The sequence below is a fragment of the Aquarana catesbeiana genome, linkage group LG01 (genome assembly GCF_042186555.1).
Source record: "Aquarana catesbeiana isolate 2022-GZ linkage group LG01, ASM4218655v1, whole genome shotgun sequence".
Lineage (NCBI taxonomy): Eukaryota > Metazoa > Chordata > Amphibia > Anura > Ranidae > Aquarana > Aquarana catesbeiana.
The window spans coordinates 533,639,930-533,660,331 of record NC_133324.1 but is presented as its reverse complement, the minus strand read 5'-3'; the positions used below and the strand labels follow the sequence as shown (position 1 = coordinate 533,660,331).

General features: G+C 41.3%; 1 protein-coding gene across 2 annotated transcripts in view; it reads right to left on the bottom strand.

The window, feature by feature from the left end:
* Positions 1-20,402, bottom strand: part of CHAF1A (chromatin assembly factor 1 subunit A) — a 693,562-nt gene that overhangs the window by 645,609 nt on the left and 27,551 nt on the right. For both annotated transcript variants that reach the window (XM_073594763.1, XM_073594760.1), the window contains exon 2: positions 3,842-3,886. In XM_073594763.1, the coding sequence (XP_073450864.1) occupies positions 3,842-3,886 (45 nt within the window). The remainder of the gene's footprint in view (positions 1-3,841; positions 3,887-20,402) is intronic.

The window sequence follows — 20,402 nt, the reverse complement described above, 5'->3', positions numbered from 1 at the left end:
GGATGAAAACTAGGGGTGCAACGGATAGTCACCGATCCGTGATCTGAACGGGTCAACCTGTTAGGTTTGGCACACCACGCGATTCGGAGCGCTCCTCTGCCTCGGCTTTAGGAAAGGCAGCGGCTTCGGCCTAGCTCCGAAGCGGCGTCCATCTTGGTACACCCGGCGCCCGTTTACCACGTGATTGCTCCGTCAAATGACAGAGCGATCACTTGTAATTAAACCATGACGTCGGTTCCTCTCTCCCCTCTGTGTACTAAACTGTACAGTGGAGGGGAGAGATCGGATGGCAGCAGCACTGTGGGCTGGATCTGTAGTGCCCACAGCGCTGCTCTGACAATTGCAGTCACATCCATGGATCCATCCATCCCTCCATACTCTGCCAATATTACAGTGGGGACTATATGGTGGTGGAATTTTCACAAGTTTTTGCGAATTCAATTATTTGCTGATCCGAAAAATGATCCAATCGTGACTCTGATTCAAGGAACGATCTAATCTGAGTTTTTAGATCCGTTGCACCCCTAATGAAAACCACCGCCATGAAAGACAAACAGCGAAAGAGGACACAGCTCAGCCCAGAAAGGCCCCCTGGGAGCAGTATGCAAATAAAACAAGAGGAAATAGCCCTGGGACTTTAGATGAGGTAAGAGCGGTTTAGCCAATATTCACAGCGAACACTGAGCACCCCCTTTGATGGTGGATGTCTTACGGACACCCATGCGTCACCGCCTGTACATGACGCTGGGGGCGTAGCCTTCGGCCCTTGTGGGTACATCTGGACGTTCAGCACGGCTGGGATTCTGATTCACAACTTGACAATTGGATAGAGATATGTATATATAAAATTACATTTTAAAACCCTATACATTAAACTCATTTTGCAATTATTATGCCCTCTGACATATGTGCATCCTTGCAGACATTTTCTTGACATGATTTTCAAGTGGAGACTGCAGTGAGAAATACTCTATCCAGACCGTGCTGGATCCTCCGGAAGTTCCCGTTGTGGCTTTTGTTCCGCCTCCTCAGCTCCCGAGCTGGATGCACTACACGACCGCCATCTTGATATCCAGCGTTTGGCGATTTATCTCAGCCATTCGGTAAGCATGAGGTCTTTGTTTCAGACCTCTCTTGCCAATCATTCCACCTTCCCCCATTTATCAACAATATACATCTATTGATCTTATCACTTACATTGCAGATACAACATTCATGCATCCGCCCCTGAAGAAGCGAGCAGGGTCTTGCAAAATACATAGGGATTTGAGGCTTGTTTTATGCCGGTACATGCTGGGTATTATTGATGTCTACATTATGTCTACATACTTTCCTGTCCATACGTACATTTTAATTTTTTTTATTGTGTATGTATTTACTGACCTAGCAACTTTCAATTTTTAATTGTTGCTCATTGATGTATAACACTTGTAATAAATCTGTGTATATTTACTTTCATCTGTGTTGTGTGCATTGGCTATTATGCCGGGTAACTCACAATCATTGCTGTTGCCGCTCCGTTACATAACATTTTGAAACTAATATTGATTTTGTCTCAGTGTTCGCTTTGAACATTGGCTAATCCTCTCACCTCATCTAAAGTCCCTGGGCTATTTCTCTTGTTTTTTTGGACAGGAGTGACATCCAGCAGCCACAAAGAATGGAGAAGAGGATAAGCCTGCAACAGCAGCACAGTAGAAAAACCTCAATTTACGTGTCTGGCGATCATTCGTAACATTTCTGGCTGAAAGATCATACATGTGAAGATTGTAGAGCTGCACGATTAATAGTCAAGAATCGTTATCGCAATTTTTTTTCCACGTTGCGTTCTTGAAAAGTGTTTAACGATTCTTGCAATGCAAAGAATTCTTTGCTCTTCTGAAGCCACAGCCATCAAAAGGAAGGAAAAAAAAAAAAAAAAAAAACCCCGGCAGTCTGGCAAAAATCAACATTCTTTAGCAGTGAAACTCAACTATAAACATTGTAACAGTTTGTCAATAGAATAGACTGTGTAAAAATGAGCAAAAAGTTTAACCACCAAAACCTTTTTCTGACATTTGTTGGTTTCAAGTTAAAGGATCACTAAAGATAATTGTGACAGACAATGTGACAGACCTAGCCGGGACTGAATGCCAGCCCCTTGCTAACCGATTATGGGCCCTGGCATTTGTGGGAACAGTGCTCTTTGTGAGCTGTATGCCTAGGGACCCTTGAGGTGGCATTACTTTAGATTCAGGTCCATCTCCCCCAAGACACAGACTCTGGGGAGCCTGGATATGCCATTGTGATACTAATAGGGGCACAAGGTGAATGAGAACCCCATTGATCTGTGCTAGCCAGACTCAATGCTGTATATATAAATGTGTGCCGTCTCATCGTGTTGTGTACTATTTGCTGTGCTAGTTTGGGTGGGGCTGTACTCCAATGTTCTATTGTGTCTGCCTTGGATATCACAGTATGTGCAACTCTATGGAGGGAGGGGGGATTCCTCCAGCTGCCCCCTGCTGATAAGACTGTTTATTGATGAGAAGTTTGAACACACCTGACCTGTGTGTCTATTGTCATTGGACAGTTTAACCCGCCTTCTTTTACAAGGGTGAGGGGGGAAAGAGCGAGTCATTTTATCTGTTGTGTCCATGTGTGATAATAAATGAGTCGATTCCTGTTTGAACCTCAAGACAAAGCCTTGTCTCGTATTTGGGGGGGGGGGGGGAAGAGTTATTCGTATTGGTTCTTGTTCGGCTGAGCGGTGTGTTCGGTAGCTGCCTTTCTATTTTTTTTTTTTTTTTTTTTAATAACAAAACATGTTACACTTGCCTCCACTGTGCAGATCGTTTTGCACAGAGTGGTCTTCTGGGGTCCCTCGGCAGCTGTCTCGGCTTCCCCCCTGCAAGGACTCGACACCTTCATGCAAGCTCCCTCGCATGGTGAGCTTGCGCTCCTGTGATACAGCCAGAAGGCATAGCCGCTCACTGTACCACTCCCCCCCGCCCCCGGCGTGCCGCGTCATTGGATGTGATTGACAGCAGCACGAGCCAATGGCTGCGCTGCTTTCAATCCATCCACTGTAACCATTCAACGGCCAGGCTGAGCGGCGAAGAGGATGTCGGGGGCGAGCGCGGGACTTTCGAGGGGTCAGGTCAGTAAAAATGCCCCCATTTTCCGGTACTGTCGGATGTTTTTTCACCTTAATGCATAAAAAAAAAAAAAAAAAAAAAACCAAGATTCTCATTTTGGCCAGAATCGTACAGCTCTAGAAGATTGATAACTGAAAAAATGCCCCGATATTAAGCGGAAACAAGGAATTTCAATGTTGTCCACCAGCATAGGCCACCACTAAGCTCAGCTTTGTTTTGTGTGTAGTGGTCATTTAAGCCACGCAGTCACAACCATCAGTAAACAAAGGAATAGAACCACAAAGTTTCACAAAAGCAGAGGTAGGGAAAAGAAAGACTTAACAGCTATAATGTGGTTACGACAGGCTCAGCTTTACTGTAATGTCTTTCAAATTATTTATACAAAAAAGGAAGCAGTCAACTGAATACATTTCTATATTACATACACACCTGGAGTTTGGCTTTAAAGAGAGTGTCTCTCCCCAGGTAAAAACTGTTTTAATATGCATAAAGCACTCTAGTAAAGAAATACCAATTGCACAATTCTTTATATTGACTAATGAAGACATTTTTAGTACTAGCACAAGATGCACTTCAGGGGGAGAAAAAAAAAAAAAACCCAAACCCAAAAAACACACACACACACACACACACACACACACACACACACACACACAACTTATTTGGTTACATCAACCCTGCACATTTAGGCACTGATACAATACCTTGAACCATCTTTTTTTGCGCAACTCTAGAGCAGGGCTTCTCATCTGCAAGAACAAAAACAAAGAAAAATACATTTTACTATTGCATGCAACACTGTGCATGTAGATTACATTGATCCCCACACAGGTGACCTCATAGCTTTACTGTACATTCTACAGCAAATAATGCTAGATGAGAGAGACACAATGTAAAAAAGGTCAGCAATCAAGCTACAAAATATTCACTGCAGTGAAATATGCTCCAGCCAAGAACGAACATTTTAGGCTTGATTTGAATCAAATGGTACTACTTCTTATGCAATGCCCAAACATTTTTGAATATTTTGGGCGCTTTAAATTAAATTCCCCCCCAACTTTGTAATTAAGTGTTCTTGCATAGCAAGACCACTTACTGTTATCTCACATATATATTATTATTCTTATTATTATAGCCAAATTTACCACCCTAACTCCTCCCACAGTTTTTACACTACATAGACAAGTAATATACCGAAATGTGCGGATTGTTCCCGAATGTGTGCTATTATTTTGTGGAACGTTTCGCCGAATGGTTCACGAAATATCGTTTTTGCGGCGAAATTGGTCCCATAGGAATGAATGGGGAAGCTAGAGTGGAAGGTGACAAAAGCTGAAAAATCAGAACATGATTTCTAAACTGCCGCCACTCCCTCATTTTCAAGCCCACCTACACAAATCTTATATCAAAACGTTCAGCTATCCCTGCTGCCACTAAACATGTCCACGGATAAGCCATAGTCCTGATAGTTTTCACAATATGACCATTTGTTTGCAACTCACACCGTCCATTGACATTCATTGAAACTACACTCTAGCCCCTTCAAATTTGAAGGGCAATTTCTAAACTGCGACCGTGCCTCCATTTTTAATACTTCAGAGACATACTATACATCAAAATCTAGGTCTGGGTCTTGTGATTCTCACAATATAAAGATCTTCGCTGTAGGATTTATAGTTTTTAAAATACGGCCATTTGAATTACTGCATAGTACCTACATCTATCATGGTCCTGTGTACTGTGTATGGAGCAGTATTTGTGAAGCATAAACAGGGCATGAGCGTTGCTAGGAAACAGTGGTTGTAAACACAAGATGCTGAGACACCCCAAATGCATGTGACTTCATCTGCTAGACTTGATAATGCTTGTAGACTCCTCCCACTGTTTTTACACTACAGAGACAAGTAATATACCGAAACGTGCGGATTGTTCCCGATTGGTGTGCTATTACTTTGTGGAACGTTTCACCGAATGGTTCACGAAATATAGTTTTTGCGGCGAAATTGGTCTTATAGGAATGAATGGTGAAATGTTCAATGTCATTTAATTGGTGTGCGATTACCTTGTGGAACTTTGTGAAAAGCTCAAATATACCAGTGTGAATCCGGCCTCAATGTCATTTAATTGGTGTGCTATTACTTTCTGGAACGTTTCGCCGAATGGTTCACGAAATATCGTAGTTTTTGCGACGAAATTGGTCGCATAGGAATGAATGGTGAAATGTTCAAAACTAGAGTGGGAGGTGACAAAAGCTGACAACCCCATGATCAGCCAAAACATTATGACCGCCCCATAAAAAAAAAATATTTTTGAAAAAAATGTTCAGCTCTTTCAGCTAATGATGGGACTTCAACTTTTTTACTACTATTTATACTTTTTAAAATATTAAGCTTTTTAACACTTTTCACAGTTACTCAAGCCACTCCATCCAGTTATTCCGCCCACTCCAGTTGTAGAGGCAAGAACACTTTTCACAATTTCCCCAGAAATTGTAGCTTTTCTAGTTATTTTTGCTATCACAAGGGATGAACAGAGATATGGGGTTTATTGGACCTCATATCTCACCTCTGGCCTCCAAAAGCAGCAGATCAAACAGATCAGTTTGATTTGCAATGTTAAAAGCCAGCAACGGCTTCTAAACAAACCAAAACCCGAAGTGATGAAATCTCCCTTCCACCATAGGATTACTTTTACCGTGTAGGAAATTACAAAAAAAAATAAGCCACCACCCACACACACACACCACAACCTCAATCGTGATCCCGGTATAACCACCGCAACAGAAGGACATATGTACATACAGCTATATTGAAGTGGTTAAAATCGTATTAAAACCAAAGCAAAAATGTAACCTATTGCAGTTTACAAATTGTTAGATGTGATGGCTGCATTCGATTTTTTTTTCTCCTCTATTTTCACCTGGTGATGTGGCCAGTAACACCACCTCTGTCAATGAGAAAACTTCTGCACTACTATGAAGAATTAGACAAAATAAAATTGAAACTAGAAAAGCTACAATTTCTGGGGAAATTGTGAAAGTGTTCTTGCCTCTACAACTGGAGTGGGCAGAGTAACTGGGTGGAGTGGAGTGGCTTGAGTAACTGAAAAGTGTTAAAAAGCTTAATATTTTAAAAAGTATAAATAGTAGTAAAACAGTTGAAGTCCCATCATTAGCTGAAAGAGCTGAACATTTTTTTCAAAAATGATTTTTATTTTTTCGAAAATATTTTTTTCTCAATAATATATATTTTTTTTTCAAAATTTTTTTTTTCAAAAATATTTTTTTTTTTTTTTCATGGGGCGGTCATAATGTTTTGGCTGATCATGGGGTGGTCATAATATTTTGGCTGATCATGGGGTTGTCAGCTTTTGTCACCTCCCACTCTAGTTTTGAACATTTCGCCATTCATTCCTATGGGACCAATTTCGTTGCAAAAACTACGATATTTCGTGAACCACAAAGTAATAGCACACCAATCGGGAACAATCCGCACATTTCGGTATATTACTTGTCTCTGTAGTGTAAAAACTGTGGGAGGAGTCTACAAGCATTATCAAGTCTAACAGATGAAGGTATGACCACATGCAGTTGGGGTGTCTCAGCATCTTGTGTTTACAACCACTGTTTCCTAGCAACGCTCATGCCCTGTTTATGCTTCACAAATACTGCTCAATACACAATACATAGGACCATGATAGATGTAGTAACTGTGCACTAATTCAAATGGCCGTATTTTAAAAACTATAAATCCTACAGCGAAGATCTTTATATTGTGAGAATCACAAGACCCAGCCCTAGATTTTGATAGATAGTATGTCTCTGAAATATTAAAAATGGAGGCACAGTCACAGTTTAGAAATTGCCCTTCAAATTTGAAGGGGCTAGAATGTAGTTTCAATGAATGTCAATGGACGGCGTGAGTTGCAAACAAATGGTCATATTGTGAAAACTGTCAGGACTATGGCTTAGCCGTGGACATGTTTAGTGGCAGCAGGGATAGCTGAACGTTTTGATATAAGATTTGTGTAGGTGGGCTTGAAAATGAGGGAGTGGCGGCAGTTTAGAAATCATGTTCTGATTTTTCAGCTTTTGTCACCTCCCACTCTAGTTTCCCCATTCATTCCTATGGGACCAATTTCGCCGCAAAAACGACGATATTTCGTGAACCATTCGGCGAAACGTTCCACAAAATAGCACACCATTCGGGAACAATCCGCACGTTTCGGTATATTACTTGTCTCTGTAGTGTAAAAACTGTGGGAGGAGTTAGGGTGGTAAATTTGGCTATAATAATAAGAATAACTAGAAAATGCATTTCCTGGGGAAAATGCGTGGGAATGCTGAATTGCTAAAACGGCCGCCATCAAAACTGCCCCATCATACTGCCATCAAAACTGCCACATCAGAATTGTCCCCATCAAAATTGTCCCCATTAAAACTGCCCCATCATATTGCCACCATCAAAACTGCCCCATCAGAATTGCCCCATGAAAACTGCCCCATCATATTGCCACCATCAAAACTGCCACCATCAAAACTGCCCCATCATATTGCCACCATCAAAACTGCCCCATCAGAATTGCTCCATCAAAACTGCCCCATCATATTGCCACCATCAAAACTGCCCCATCATATTGCCACCATCAAAACTGCCCCATCATATTGCACCATCAAAACTGCCACCATCAAAACTGCCACCATCAAAACTGCCACCATCAAAACTGCCACCATCAAAACTGCCACCATCAAAACTGCCACCATCAAAACTGCCACCATCAAAACTGCCCCATCATATTGCCACCATCAAAACTGCCCCATCATATTGCCACCATCAAAACTGCCCCATCATATTGCCACCATCAAAACTGCCCCATCATATTGCCACCATCAAAACTGCCCCATCAAAACTGCCCCATCAAAACTGCCCCATCAAAACTGCCCCATCAAAACTGCCCCATCAAAACTGCCCCATCAAAACTGCCCCATCAAAACTGCCACCATCAAAACTGCCACCATCAAAACTGCCACCATCAAAACTGCCACCATCAAAACTGCCACCATCAAAACTGCCACCATCAAATTCCTCTATTATAAATCAGTACATGGTGTGTCTGTCCCCTCCCCCGGGCTCTGTAATCAGAGCTGAGATGCTCCAGCCACTTCCCCCCTGTGTATAACAGAAGCTTTGGTAACCATGGCAACAAAACAAAACACAGTACACTCTGATTAATGGCTAAAATTTCTTGAAATGACCTCTAAACAAAAAGCTTTTTCTCAAAAACTGTAAAAGATATCAAACTGAAAAGATATAGCCAGATAGCTGAATATTTTGTGAACATTTTAAAGTTTGTTTGGTGTCCCTAGGTGAAAGTATGAAGGAGCTGAAACTTTTGGGAGCGGAAGAAGAATTTAAGGATTTCAAGCATGCTCCCATAGACTTCAATGTTAAAAAAAAGTGATAAAAAGCTTAATATTTTAAAAACTATAAATGGTAGAAAAAAAAAAAGTTGAAAAAGAGCACACATCAGCTAAAAGAGACGAACATTTCGATAGTTGAATGGTTTTAATAGCTGAAAGTATGCAGAAGTTACGCAGAACCAAAAAACGTACGGAATAAGAAAAATAAATAAAAAAACGAATAGTGGGACTGCTAAAGCATTCCCACTAATAAGAACTAGAAAAGGTACAATTTCTGGGGAAATTGTGAAAAGTGTTCTTGCCTCTACAACTGGAGTGGGCGGAGTAACTGGGTGGAGTGGCTTGAGTAACTATTTTAAAAAATATCAATAGTAGTAAAAAAGTTGAAGTCCCATAATTAGCTGAAAGAGCTGAACATTTTTTCCAAAAATGAATTTTATTTTTTTTCTCAAAAATGAATTATTTTTTTCCAAAAATGAATTTTATTTTTTTAAATGTTTCTCAAAAATGATTTTTTTTTTCTCAAAAATTAAATGTTTTTTTCCATTTTTTTTTTTTTCAAAAATTTTTTTTTTTAATTTTTTCTTCTTTAAATTTTCTTCAAAAATGAATTTTATTTATCTTTTTCAAAAATGATTTTTTTCAAAAATGATTTTTTTTTTTCAAAAATATATATATTTTTTTTTTTATTAGGTGGTCATAATGTTTTTTCTGATCATGGGGTGGTCATAATGTTTTGGCTGATCATGGGGTTGTCAGCTTTTGTCACCTCCCACTCTAGTTTTGAACATTTCACCATTCATTCCTATGGGACCAATTTCATCGCAAAAACGGCGATATTTCGTGGACCATTCGGCGAAACGTTCCACAAAGTAATAGCACACCAATTAAATGACATTGAGGCCGGATTCACACCGGTATATTTTAGCTTTTCACAAAGTTCCACAAGGTAATAGCACACCAATTAAATGACATTGAACATTTCGCCATTCATGCCTATGGGACCAATTTCGCTGCAATAACGACGATATTTCATGGACCATTCGGCGAAACGTTCCACAAAGTAATAGCACACCAATCGGGAACAATCCGCACGTTTCGGTATATTACTTGTCTATGTAGTGTAAAAACTGTGGGAGGAGTCTACAAGCATTATCAAGTCTAGCAGATGAAGTCACATGCATTTGGGGTGTCTCAGCATCTTGTGTTTACAACCACTGTTTCCTAGCAACGCTCATGCCCTGTTTATGCTTCACAAATACTGCTTAATACTACATCTATCATGGTCCTGTCTGTTGTGTAACTATGCAGTAATTCAAATGGCCGTATTTTAAAAACTATAAATCCTACAGTGAAGATCTTTATATTGTGAGAATCACAAGACCCAGACCTAGATTTTGATACATAGTATGTCTCTTAAAATATTAAAAATGGAGGCACGGTCGCAGTTTAGAAATTGCCCTTCAAATTTGAAGGGGCTAGAGTGTAGTTTTAAGGAATGTCAATGGACTGTGTGAGTTGCAAGCAAATGGTCATATTGTGAAAACTATCAGGACTATGGCTTAGCCGTGGACATGTTTAGTGGCAGCAGGGATAGCTGAACGTTTTGATATAAGATTTGTGTAGGTGGGCTTGAAAATGAGGGAGTGGCGGCAGTTTAGAAATCATGTTCTGATTTTTCAGCTTTTGTCACCTCCCACTCTAGTTTCCCCATTCATTCCTATGGGACCAATTTCGCCGCAAAAACAATGATATTTCGTGAACCATTCGGCGAAACTTTCCACAAAATAATAGCACACCATTCGGGAACAATCTGCACGTTTTGGTATATTACTTGTCTATGTAGTGTAAAAACTGTGGGAGGAGTTAGGGTGGTAAATTTGGCAATAATAATAATAATAATAACTAGAAAAGGTACAATTTCTGGGGAAATTGTGAAAGTGTTCTTGCCTCTACAACTGGAGTGGGCGGAGTAACTGGGTGGGGTGGAGTGGCTTGAGTAACTGTGAAAAGTGTTAAAAAGCTTAATATTTTAAAAAGTATAAATAGTAGTAAAAAAGTTCCATCATTCGCTGAAAGAGCTGAACATTTTTTTCAAAAGTAATTTTTTTTTTCAAAAATGAATTTTTTTTAATCAAAAATGATTTTTTTTTCTTCAAAAATGATTTTTTTTTTCAAAAATGAATTTTTTTATTTCAAAAATAATTTTTTTTTCAAAAGTAATTTTTTTTTTTCAAAAATGATTTTTTTTTTTTTTCAAAAATTATTTTTTTACTTTTCAAAAATTTTTTATTTTTTTTCAAAAATATTTTTTTTTTTTACATGGGGCGGTCATAATGTTTTGGCTGATCATGGGGTGGTCATAATGTTTTGGCTGATCATGGGGTTGTCAGCTTTTGTCACCTCCCACTCTAGTTTTGAACATTTCGCCATTCATTCCTATGGGACCAATTTCGCCGCAAAAACGTCATTTCGTGGACCATTCGGCAAAACATTCCACAAAGTAATAACACACCAATCGGGAACAATCCGCTCGTTTCGGTATATTACTTGTCTCTGTAGTGTGAAAACTGTGGGAGGAGTCTACAAGCATTATCAAGTCTAGCAGATGAAGTCACATGCATTTGGAGTGTCTCAGCATCTTGTGTTTACAACCACTGTTTCCTAGCAACGCTCATGCCCTGTTTATGCTTCCCAAATACTGCTTCATCAAAACTGCCCCATCAGAATTACCCCATCAAAACGGCCCCATCATATTCCTCTATTATAAATCAGTACATGGTGTGTCTGTCCCCTCCCCCGGGCTCTGTAATCAGCTGAGATGCTCCAGCCACCTTCCCCCCTGTGTATAACAGAAGCTTTGGTAACCATGGCAACAAAACAAACACTAACAGTACACTCTGATTAATGGCTAAAATTTCCTGAAATGACCTCTAAACAAATGGCCGTATTTTAAAAACTATACATCCTACAGCGAAGATCTTTATATTGTGAGAATCACAAGACCCAGACCTAGATTTTGATGTATAGTATGTCTCTGAAATATTAAAAATGGAGGCACAGTCGCAGTTTAGAAATTGCCCTTCAAATTTGGAGGGGGCTAGAGTGTAGTTTCAATGAATGTCAATGGACGGCGTGAGTTGCAAACAAATGGTCATATTGTGAAAACTATCAGGACTATGGCTTAGTCGTGGACATGTTTAGTGGCAGCAGGGATAGCTGAACGTTTTGATATAAGATTTGTGTAGGTGGGCTTGAAAATGAGGGAGTGGCGGCAGTTTAGAAATCATGTTCTGATTTTCCAGCTTTTGTCATCTCCCACTCTAGTTTCCCCATTCATTCCTATGGGACCAATTTCGCCGCAAAAATGACGATATTTCGTGAACCATTCGGTGAAACGTTCCACAAAGTAATAGCACACCATTCGGGAACAATCCGCACGTTTCGGTATATTACTTGTCTATGTAGTGTAAAAACTGTGGGAGGAGTTAGGGTGGTAAATTTGGCTATAATAATAAGAATAATATATATGTGAGATAACAGTAAGTGGTCTTGCTATGCAAGAACACTTAATAACTAGAAAAGGTACAATTTCTGGGGAAATTGTGAAAAGTGTTCTTGCCTCTACAACTGGAGTGGGCGGAGTAACTGTTCTGTGGTTGGAGTAACTGTGGAAAGGTTGAACTGGGCAGATGGGCAGAGTAACTGTGTGGAGTGTTTGTAGTGAGTAAAGATAGTAAACATTACACTAACCAATTGATTGATCAAATTTAAAAAGTGCACAAGTGCTAATGATGTAGAAGGTAGAAATATCGGTAAATGACTTTGTCGGACACAGACTTAAGGGTTACCAGGATTTATTCCGCCCCAGCCAAAGCGTAGCACCTGACGGACTCGTGTCCAAAAATCAAGTGTGTCAAAAACAGTTTACACGGTGTACATATAATTTCAATATATTGCATCACAAGCGAACTGGCGGTATATTTCCGTTATACATTGTATTAACATTTTGAACAGTCAACTTTTTGAACTTTTTGGATATAAGGCAATTCATTAAAGCATATACTTTAAACCCTTACAAATTTTCAGTTTCTCTGCAGTTTTGCTATTTGCTGTTTCTTTATCTTACTAATCAGCAAGCAGGCTATAGCACAGGAAGGAGAGGGTGAGTGTGATGAGGACAGTGTGATAGGGCGAGCTGACGTGCTGCATCTACCGTCTGCAGGACGGGTGATCGTTTTAGCCGGCCGGCTTCTTATGCTTATTTGAATCTGCTACACTGTAAGTGTTATTTTAATTCTTTTAATAAACCTCATAACCAGGATTACGCTATGTTGTTTCCCTCTCTTTTCCCGGGGTACCCCTAAATGAGAACAACCCCCCAGCTAGGAGTCTTTTATTAATCTCCATGATAAGAGTGATTTCCTGTGACTTGGTGGACTAGCGGTATCATCACCCTTTGGCTGTATGAAGTGGTATGTCGTTTCCTACAAGCCCATCCAATGAAAGGCCCTGACCGGGTTAAGGTCGCAAGCCCCCTTGTGCTTGCCGTTTGGTAAGCGCGCATTTTATTTTCAGCTACCACAGTGGTGCGGTGGAGGAATTTTTTCTATTTTACATTTCCTGCTTTAAAGACTGGGGTCTGAGCCTATGTCTTTTCACAACATTTTGAACAGTCAACTTTTTGAACTTTTTGGATACAAGGCAATTCATTAAAGCATATACTTTAAACCCTTACAAATTTTCAGTTTCTCTGCAGTTTTGCTCCTTGCTGTTTCTTTGTCTTACTAATCAGCAAGCAGGCTATAGCACAGGAAGGAGAGGGTGAGTGTGATGAGGACAGTGTGATAGGGCGACCTGACGTGCTGCATCTACCGTCTGCAGGACGGGTGATCGTTTTAGCCAGCCGGCTTCTTATGCTTATTTGAATCTGCTACACTGTAAGTGTTATTTTAATTCTTTTAATAAACCTCAAAACGAGGATTACGCTATGTTGTTTCCCTCTCTTTTCCCGGGGTACCCCTAAATGAGAACAACCCCCAAGCTAGGAGTCTTTTATTAATCTCCATGATAAGAGTGATTTCCTGTGACTTGGTGGACTTGCGGTATCATCACCCTTTGGCTGTATGAAGTGGCATGTCATTTTCTACAAGCCCATCCTATGAAAGGCCCTGACTGGGTTAAGGTCGCAAGCCCCCTTGTGCTTGCCGTTTGGCAAGCGCGCATTTTATTTTATTGTCAGCTACGACAGTGGTGCGGTGGAGGAATTTTTTCTATTTTACATTTCCTGCTTTAAAAAAATGGGGTCTGAGCCTATGTATTTTCACAACATTTATTTGGACTTTATTCACTGTGTTAGGACTGTCCAGTGAACACTTATTGATTTAGGTTTCAAGAACTGTGTTAGTTATTTAATTTGGGTTCTAACCAATTAGTCCCATTCAACACTGGTACTAGTATTTACTCCTATTTACAGCGCTGCTATATTTGTTATATTGTTGTATTAGTGTGTGTATCTCACATAGAGTGGTTGCTTTTGTTATTATGTAGTTTTTTTTTTTTTTGTTTTTTTTTTCACTAAGTTATTTTCATCACTATTTTGGTTATCCCCTATTTGGTCATTCACAATATTTCACGAACAGGTACCCTTTTTGGGTGCACTACAGCGCGGTATTCCTCTTACTATATGATGAGGAGAGATGTCTGTGATGGATGGGGGGGGAGTAAGTGAGTTCAGTGTCTAACAAGTACACCGAACATGAAATATAGAGAATGATTTTTAGCTAATTGTAAATGGTCCCACATAACTATGGCCACATAAACTGACCCTCATTGCCACTTTATTATCTGTTTGATGACCACTGTCTCACAACCACTGTTTCCTGGCAACACTCATGCCCTGTTTATGCAGGCTCTAAGCGTGTTCACAACCACTGCTCAAAACACAATACACAGGATCATGATAGCTGTAATAACTGTGCAGTACTCCTGACTGGAGACACTGCTGCACCCTGGAGATGTAAATGTGATCCAACAGTGTGTTTTTTTCTGTGGTGGCTGCCCAGACCAGTTGGGTATATCCTCTTGAGTGAAGAAGGTCAGATATTGGCTTCTTTTCTCTGCACAGAAAATCTTCATTGAAATCTCCACAGAGTATTATAGGTTGGCAATCCATTATTTCCAAAGATTCCAAGAGGCCCAGCAGGTTAGTAAGGAATTGGCCAATACTGTAATCCGGTGGCCTGTAAATGACAGCGATGAAAGCTTGTACAGGGGACTCCAGTTTGACAACCAAGAACTCCAAGTCAGTCACATTGTGATGATGCTGCTTTTCATAGGCCTTGAAATGGTTTCTGACATACAAGGCGACACCTCCGCCACTTTTACTTGCAATGTCAGGAAGGTTCGTGTACGAGAGGTGTCTGTTGCGTTTGAACAGGTTGTAGCCCTCCAGCTGGAGACTTTCAGCAACAGAAGAGCCTGAGAGATGAGTTTCAGTGAAACATAAAACATCTCCAAGTGTCAACTCATGGTGAGATTTGATATCTTCAATGTGAGCTGGTAATCCTTCCGTGTTGTGATAGATAATTGTTAATGTTTGCTGTTTGTCTGTTGTCTGTAGAAACTTTAAGAGGGGCATAACACTTTCCAGTGATGCATTCTTCATTGAATCCAGGGAAGCTGTGATTTCAGGATCAGCAAAGATCTTCTTCTCATCAAAGTCGGTTATGTACAGTCCTTGTAGTGTAGTCGTTCTACTCAGAGCAACATAGGCCATTCCCGGTTGGAAGACCCGTTTCAATGAGACCACTGCCGACTGTATCGACATCCCCTGACACTTATGAATCGTACATCCAAAAGCCAACTTCAGGGGGAACTGCCTGCGAACAACTCCTTTCTGTCTCAGGTTTTCCTCTACCCTTTCTATGTACACCAAGTTGTCAGCATCACAAGACAACTTGTTACGGTATCTCTGTCCTGCATTTGGATTGTCCAGCACAAGCCCAAGCTTGTTTACCGTAGTAGCACCATTCTCAGTCTGGATGATTATTCTTGCAATCTTGCCAAATGTCCCGTTAACAAGCCCGTCTTCTACATCAATGTTTCTTGTGATCATGATACGGGCACCTTCAGCTGCTTGCAGTGTGTCAATCAGATTGTCTTTGTGTCCTTTGAAAGGTTGGTGTTGCCTCAGCATCACTCCTGTCTTAGGGTCTTTTCTGTAATCGTCGGCATCTATGTTGGTGACGTTTGAATGGAGAACAGACACAGTTGCAGCATTATGTTTGTGAACCTCTTTGTTGGTGGCAAATATGTGTAGCACGTCGTTAGGGCAGTGGATGGGATCTGTAAAAGCCTGAGCAAGCAGAGCTTTGTCATCATTGCTTAAGGTGCCAGTCTTCTGCTTGACTCTGATTCCATTCAAAAGCTCAGCAAATGAAATGTCTTCCTTCTGTCGCATGATCTCTGTCAGCGTGATCATCTGAAAGTTGTCTTTCCAGACGTCATTGGTATTTTCCTCAAACACGCAGAGTGGCTTACTTTTTCCCAGCGGGGTGACCTGGTAAAAGTCTCCTACTGCTAGTACTGACATACCACCAAAAGGTTTCTTACTGCCTTTGATTTGCTGTAATCTCCAGTTGATGTAGGCAAACGGGCTTTGAAATCATTGACACCTCGTCAATAACAATGATCTCCGCATTTGACAGCTGTGCCCTCACTTCATCTATTAGATTTGCAAGTCCTTGGTAGGGTGGCTTCAAGCTTCTTGGCAACTTCAGCAGAGAATGCAATGTGTTGCCTGAAATGTTGAAAGCTGCTGTTCCTGTAAATGCAGTTAGTAAAACGCTGGGCATGGATATGTCTGCTTCCTCACGTAGTCTGGTAAGTTTACAGAGTATCTTTGTCGCCTCAGCATAGATGCACTTTATCAGGTGTGATTTGCCTGTCCCTGCACCACCAGTGACAAAGTAATAGAATGGGTCAGGATTTAGGCCACGCACACGGTTAGTGCACCAGTCACAAACTGAGTAGAATGTCTGAGCTTGTGTCCGGTTAAGGTTTCTGTACATTTTCCGAAGGAAATCAGGGCACATTTGTGGGGCTTTCACAGTAAGCGCAATTCCACCTGTTTGTTTGTGACGTGTATACTCCGGAACATCATCTTGTTCATTCTCATGAAGTGGCTCCCCTTCTTTGCGTTCCTCTACACATTCCAACCTATCCAACTCAGCTTCTGGGGCAAAGGTGTTCCAAGCATCTTCAACAGGTCCGTTTTTTACAAAGTCATCCAAGACTTGTTCCACAATTTTGTTGTGTTGTTCGAACTTCTTTTGGTTGCTGGTAACAATTGCAGACACTGCTTGGATTGCTTCTTCTCCTGGTAAGCTCACACAGGCGCCTTTGTAAAAATCCTGGTGTGTTGGGAACCTTACAGTTTTCAGTGATGACTCTGAACGGTGGGGGAGGTACAGTTTAAGCAGTCTGCCGTAGTAGTTCTCAGGGTCCTTCTTCTCTGAGAAGCGTGCGTACCTGATGATTGCAGGCTTCCCTCTCGTGCGTTTTTGAATCATTCCCATTTCATTCAATAGGCTGACACGCTTGCTGTCTTCCTTTTGCTTGCCATCTTCCTTCTGCTTGCCATAGACAACCCTGTAATGGGATGCAAAGTCTGCCAGACACATGGACTCAAACTCTGGTGTTTCAGGTCTGGCTCTGTATTTGTCGACAAAACTCGTCATCCACACATTAAGAGAATCGGCTGGTTTGTTCTGCAATGCACTGAGCGGGAGACTCATTTTCAGTGCGTTGTCACCAGTTGGCAGAAAAACAACCTCACGTGAGCAAGACTTCATTTTCAGGCTGCACGTACGGGCCACAGACTCCTGGGCGCTGACCTCTCTGTGTTTTGAATAAGCCTGAAGAACCTCTTTCATTTCTTCTCGTTCTGTCGCTGTTTCTGGGCTCATTTCTTTGACTATTGTTTTGAGATAGTCACTCAGCTCCCGTTCTGGCTTGGATATGTAGGACAACATGTACATGATGCAACCATACTCATCAAGAATGTACTGGATGTCCATGTTGGCGTTCCAGGCCGTCAGCAAATGTGGATTATAGTTGTTCACCCAGCAGTCCTTGACATCACGCTTCATTAGAATCACGCTTGAGGAGGTCAATGCCTGAATGTAGGAGTTGTACTGATTCAAAGTCATATCACACTGTGCCAGTAGCTGTGACATGTCTTCAAGCTGCACTTTTGGGTTATTAAGCAAATCCCAGACTGGTTTCAGTTTGTTTTTGGCTGCTTGTGGTTTCATTGCACAATTTCCTTGTTCTTCTGGCATCGGGTAAGTTATCCTCGTTTTTCTAATAGGTGGCTTTGGAAATCCAAATCTGCATACTCTGTTACCTTTCTTGCATGATTTTGAATGAGATCTGCTGTGCATTTGAAGTTCTGTTACAAATCTGTGAAGTAAGGCCTGTTTGGCTTCATCAGGCAGCTGGCATGAGATGTTATGATCTATAAAAAGGCACACACCTTGTCATCACTGTCTTGTCCAAATATAGGAGCTCCTGCTACCCAACAGAGACAATGTATATGAGGGTCCCTCTCGCCTGAAATTCAACCCGGTAAAAGTAATCGATAACTTCACCAATTGGCTGTGCAGGACCCAACAGCAGCTCTCGCATCAGAGCATCAACCCGTTTGTCAAACATGCGCATGGTGGTCACTGGGTTGCCTCGAAGAATGTCACACTTTTCAGCCCAGTCTAGCCCCGCAAAATCCACCTTTTGACCTTGTTGTGCCTTTATTGCCGTTATTACCTCTGGCCATCTGAATTCTGCAGCAGAGAAGGTAAGAAAAAAAATGTTGGCTTACCCAATTGTCTGACCATGGCTAGCAAATTCTTCAGATTTTTATCCCAGTAAGCTGGACTCCCTCTCAGTGGTTGCATGAACCTTGTGGCATCTCGGTTTCGCACCAACCTCTCAACCTCACACTTGTCCTGTAGCAGCTTGTTGGATATTTTCCGTCCATCCCTGGTATTGGGTTTTCCTTTCCTTAACTGGATGGACATGCTGCTTTTGGCCATGTGTGTTTCTGTGACAAACTGCGCAAAGAAGAGGTAGCTTGTGTCTCTTGCAAAACGAGTATCAACACAAAAAAGCCTTGCATTGAAATACATGCTCGGGGACAGTTTGACTTGTCTTGCCTGGTCCAATGTATTCTGTCCAGTAGGGAACTGAACAGGGAAAGCCATTGCCTCAAGCCTAGGAACTTTAAAGAAGCTGACAGGTGTGTTTCCTTGTGCAGGTGCAATGCTGAATATTCCATCACCGTGTGTCAGTGCTTCCTCTCCAAGGTCAGATGGCTGCAAACAACTGTCTAGGCCAATTCCAGGTCTTAGTGTATCCTTCTCATCCTCTGCATTGGGAGGTTGTTGGTCATGGCCTTCCTGTTGCTCAGAAGCAGCCGGTAAACATGCAGACTGTACCTCTGATGGATCACAATTTTCGATGCGTTCAAGTATCTCCATCATTTCAGTTTCGTCACAACTGTCGAGTTCCATCCCATCATCAGCGATTGTCTCATCCACTCTAATTGAAATGTCACTGTAGTCGGGGTGTGTGTCAATGAGTTTTGACAGACCTGCTACTACATTTCCCATGTTGACATAATGAAACAGCTGGTGGCCTTTGTAAGTCAGACGTCTTTTCAGCTTCACTCTGTGTAACTGGGATTTGCTGTGCGATCTTGGTAGAGTATTGACCGTGGTTTCCACCTCGGATGGCACACACACTACAGCGCCATGTATAGCTGCCTGTCGACCTTTGGGAAGTGTGATGATCTTGGCAAATGGCAGTATTTTGGCCAAAAGTTGTCTTTCCAGCACATTCAAATCGCAGAGCTCTGGGGGAATGGGCGCCAGCTCCATGTTGTTAGCTACAGCGATGGATGATTTGTGTCCTGCTTTTAAATGTAAATCACAGTTGTGACAAATCCATTCTTTGGTCCTTTCATCTGGTACGGTGCATTGTTCAGGTCCTTGACAGTGATTGTTGCACACATGGACATATTTCCCTGTCAAACAGGCAGCAACAATGTGTAGATTCTTCTTGTAATTGCTGTGAATGCAATGTTTCACTTGGTTAGGGAAAAGGGTGCAATGACACATCGTGCACACAAATGTTGGCCCAGCTTTAATGCATTCATGGAAAGTGGATATAGCTGTCTGCATTAGGCTGTTGTCCACTGGTTGACTGCATTCCCGCATGACACGAGTCCATCGTCTGTATTTCATTCTTATTTTGAAGGCACATTGCATCTTATGGGTTATGCGAAAATCTGCTTGAGTTTGACGCTTCATTTTCATGTAACTCATGCAATGTTGCAAGTGACGTTTTCTGAAAGCAGGATCATTATGATATTTTCTGGTGATGTATTGCTTCTGCTTCAACTTGAAATCGACATTTGTGGCATATTTTCTGGTGATGTATTGCTTCTTCTTCAAGTTGAAATCTGCATTTGTCGCATATTTTCTGGTGATGTATTGCTTCTGCTTCAAGTTGAAATTGGCATCTGTTGCATATTTGCGAATGATATATTGCTTCTGCTTCAACTTAAAATCAGCATCTGCTCTGTATCGGCTGGTGATGTATGTCCTTTTCTTATTGGTGACAGACATCTTTGTAGCCTTGAAATCACGCCTTCTTTCATTTCTGTGTCTTGTCTTCAGTTTTTGTCGTCTCTGTGCATTTAATTTGGACAATGCCTTACTGTCCTTCCATATGCCCTGTGAGGATTTCGCATCAACTGACCGTGGAGAATGCTTGCTGGCTGGGAA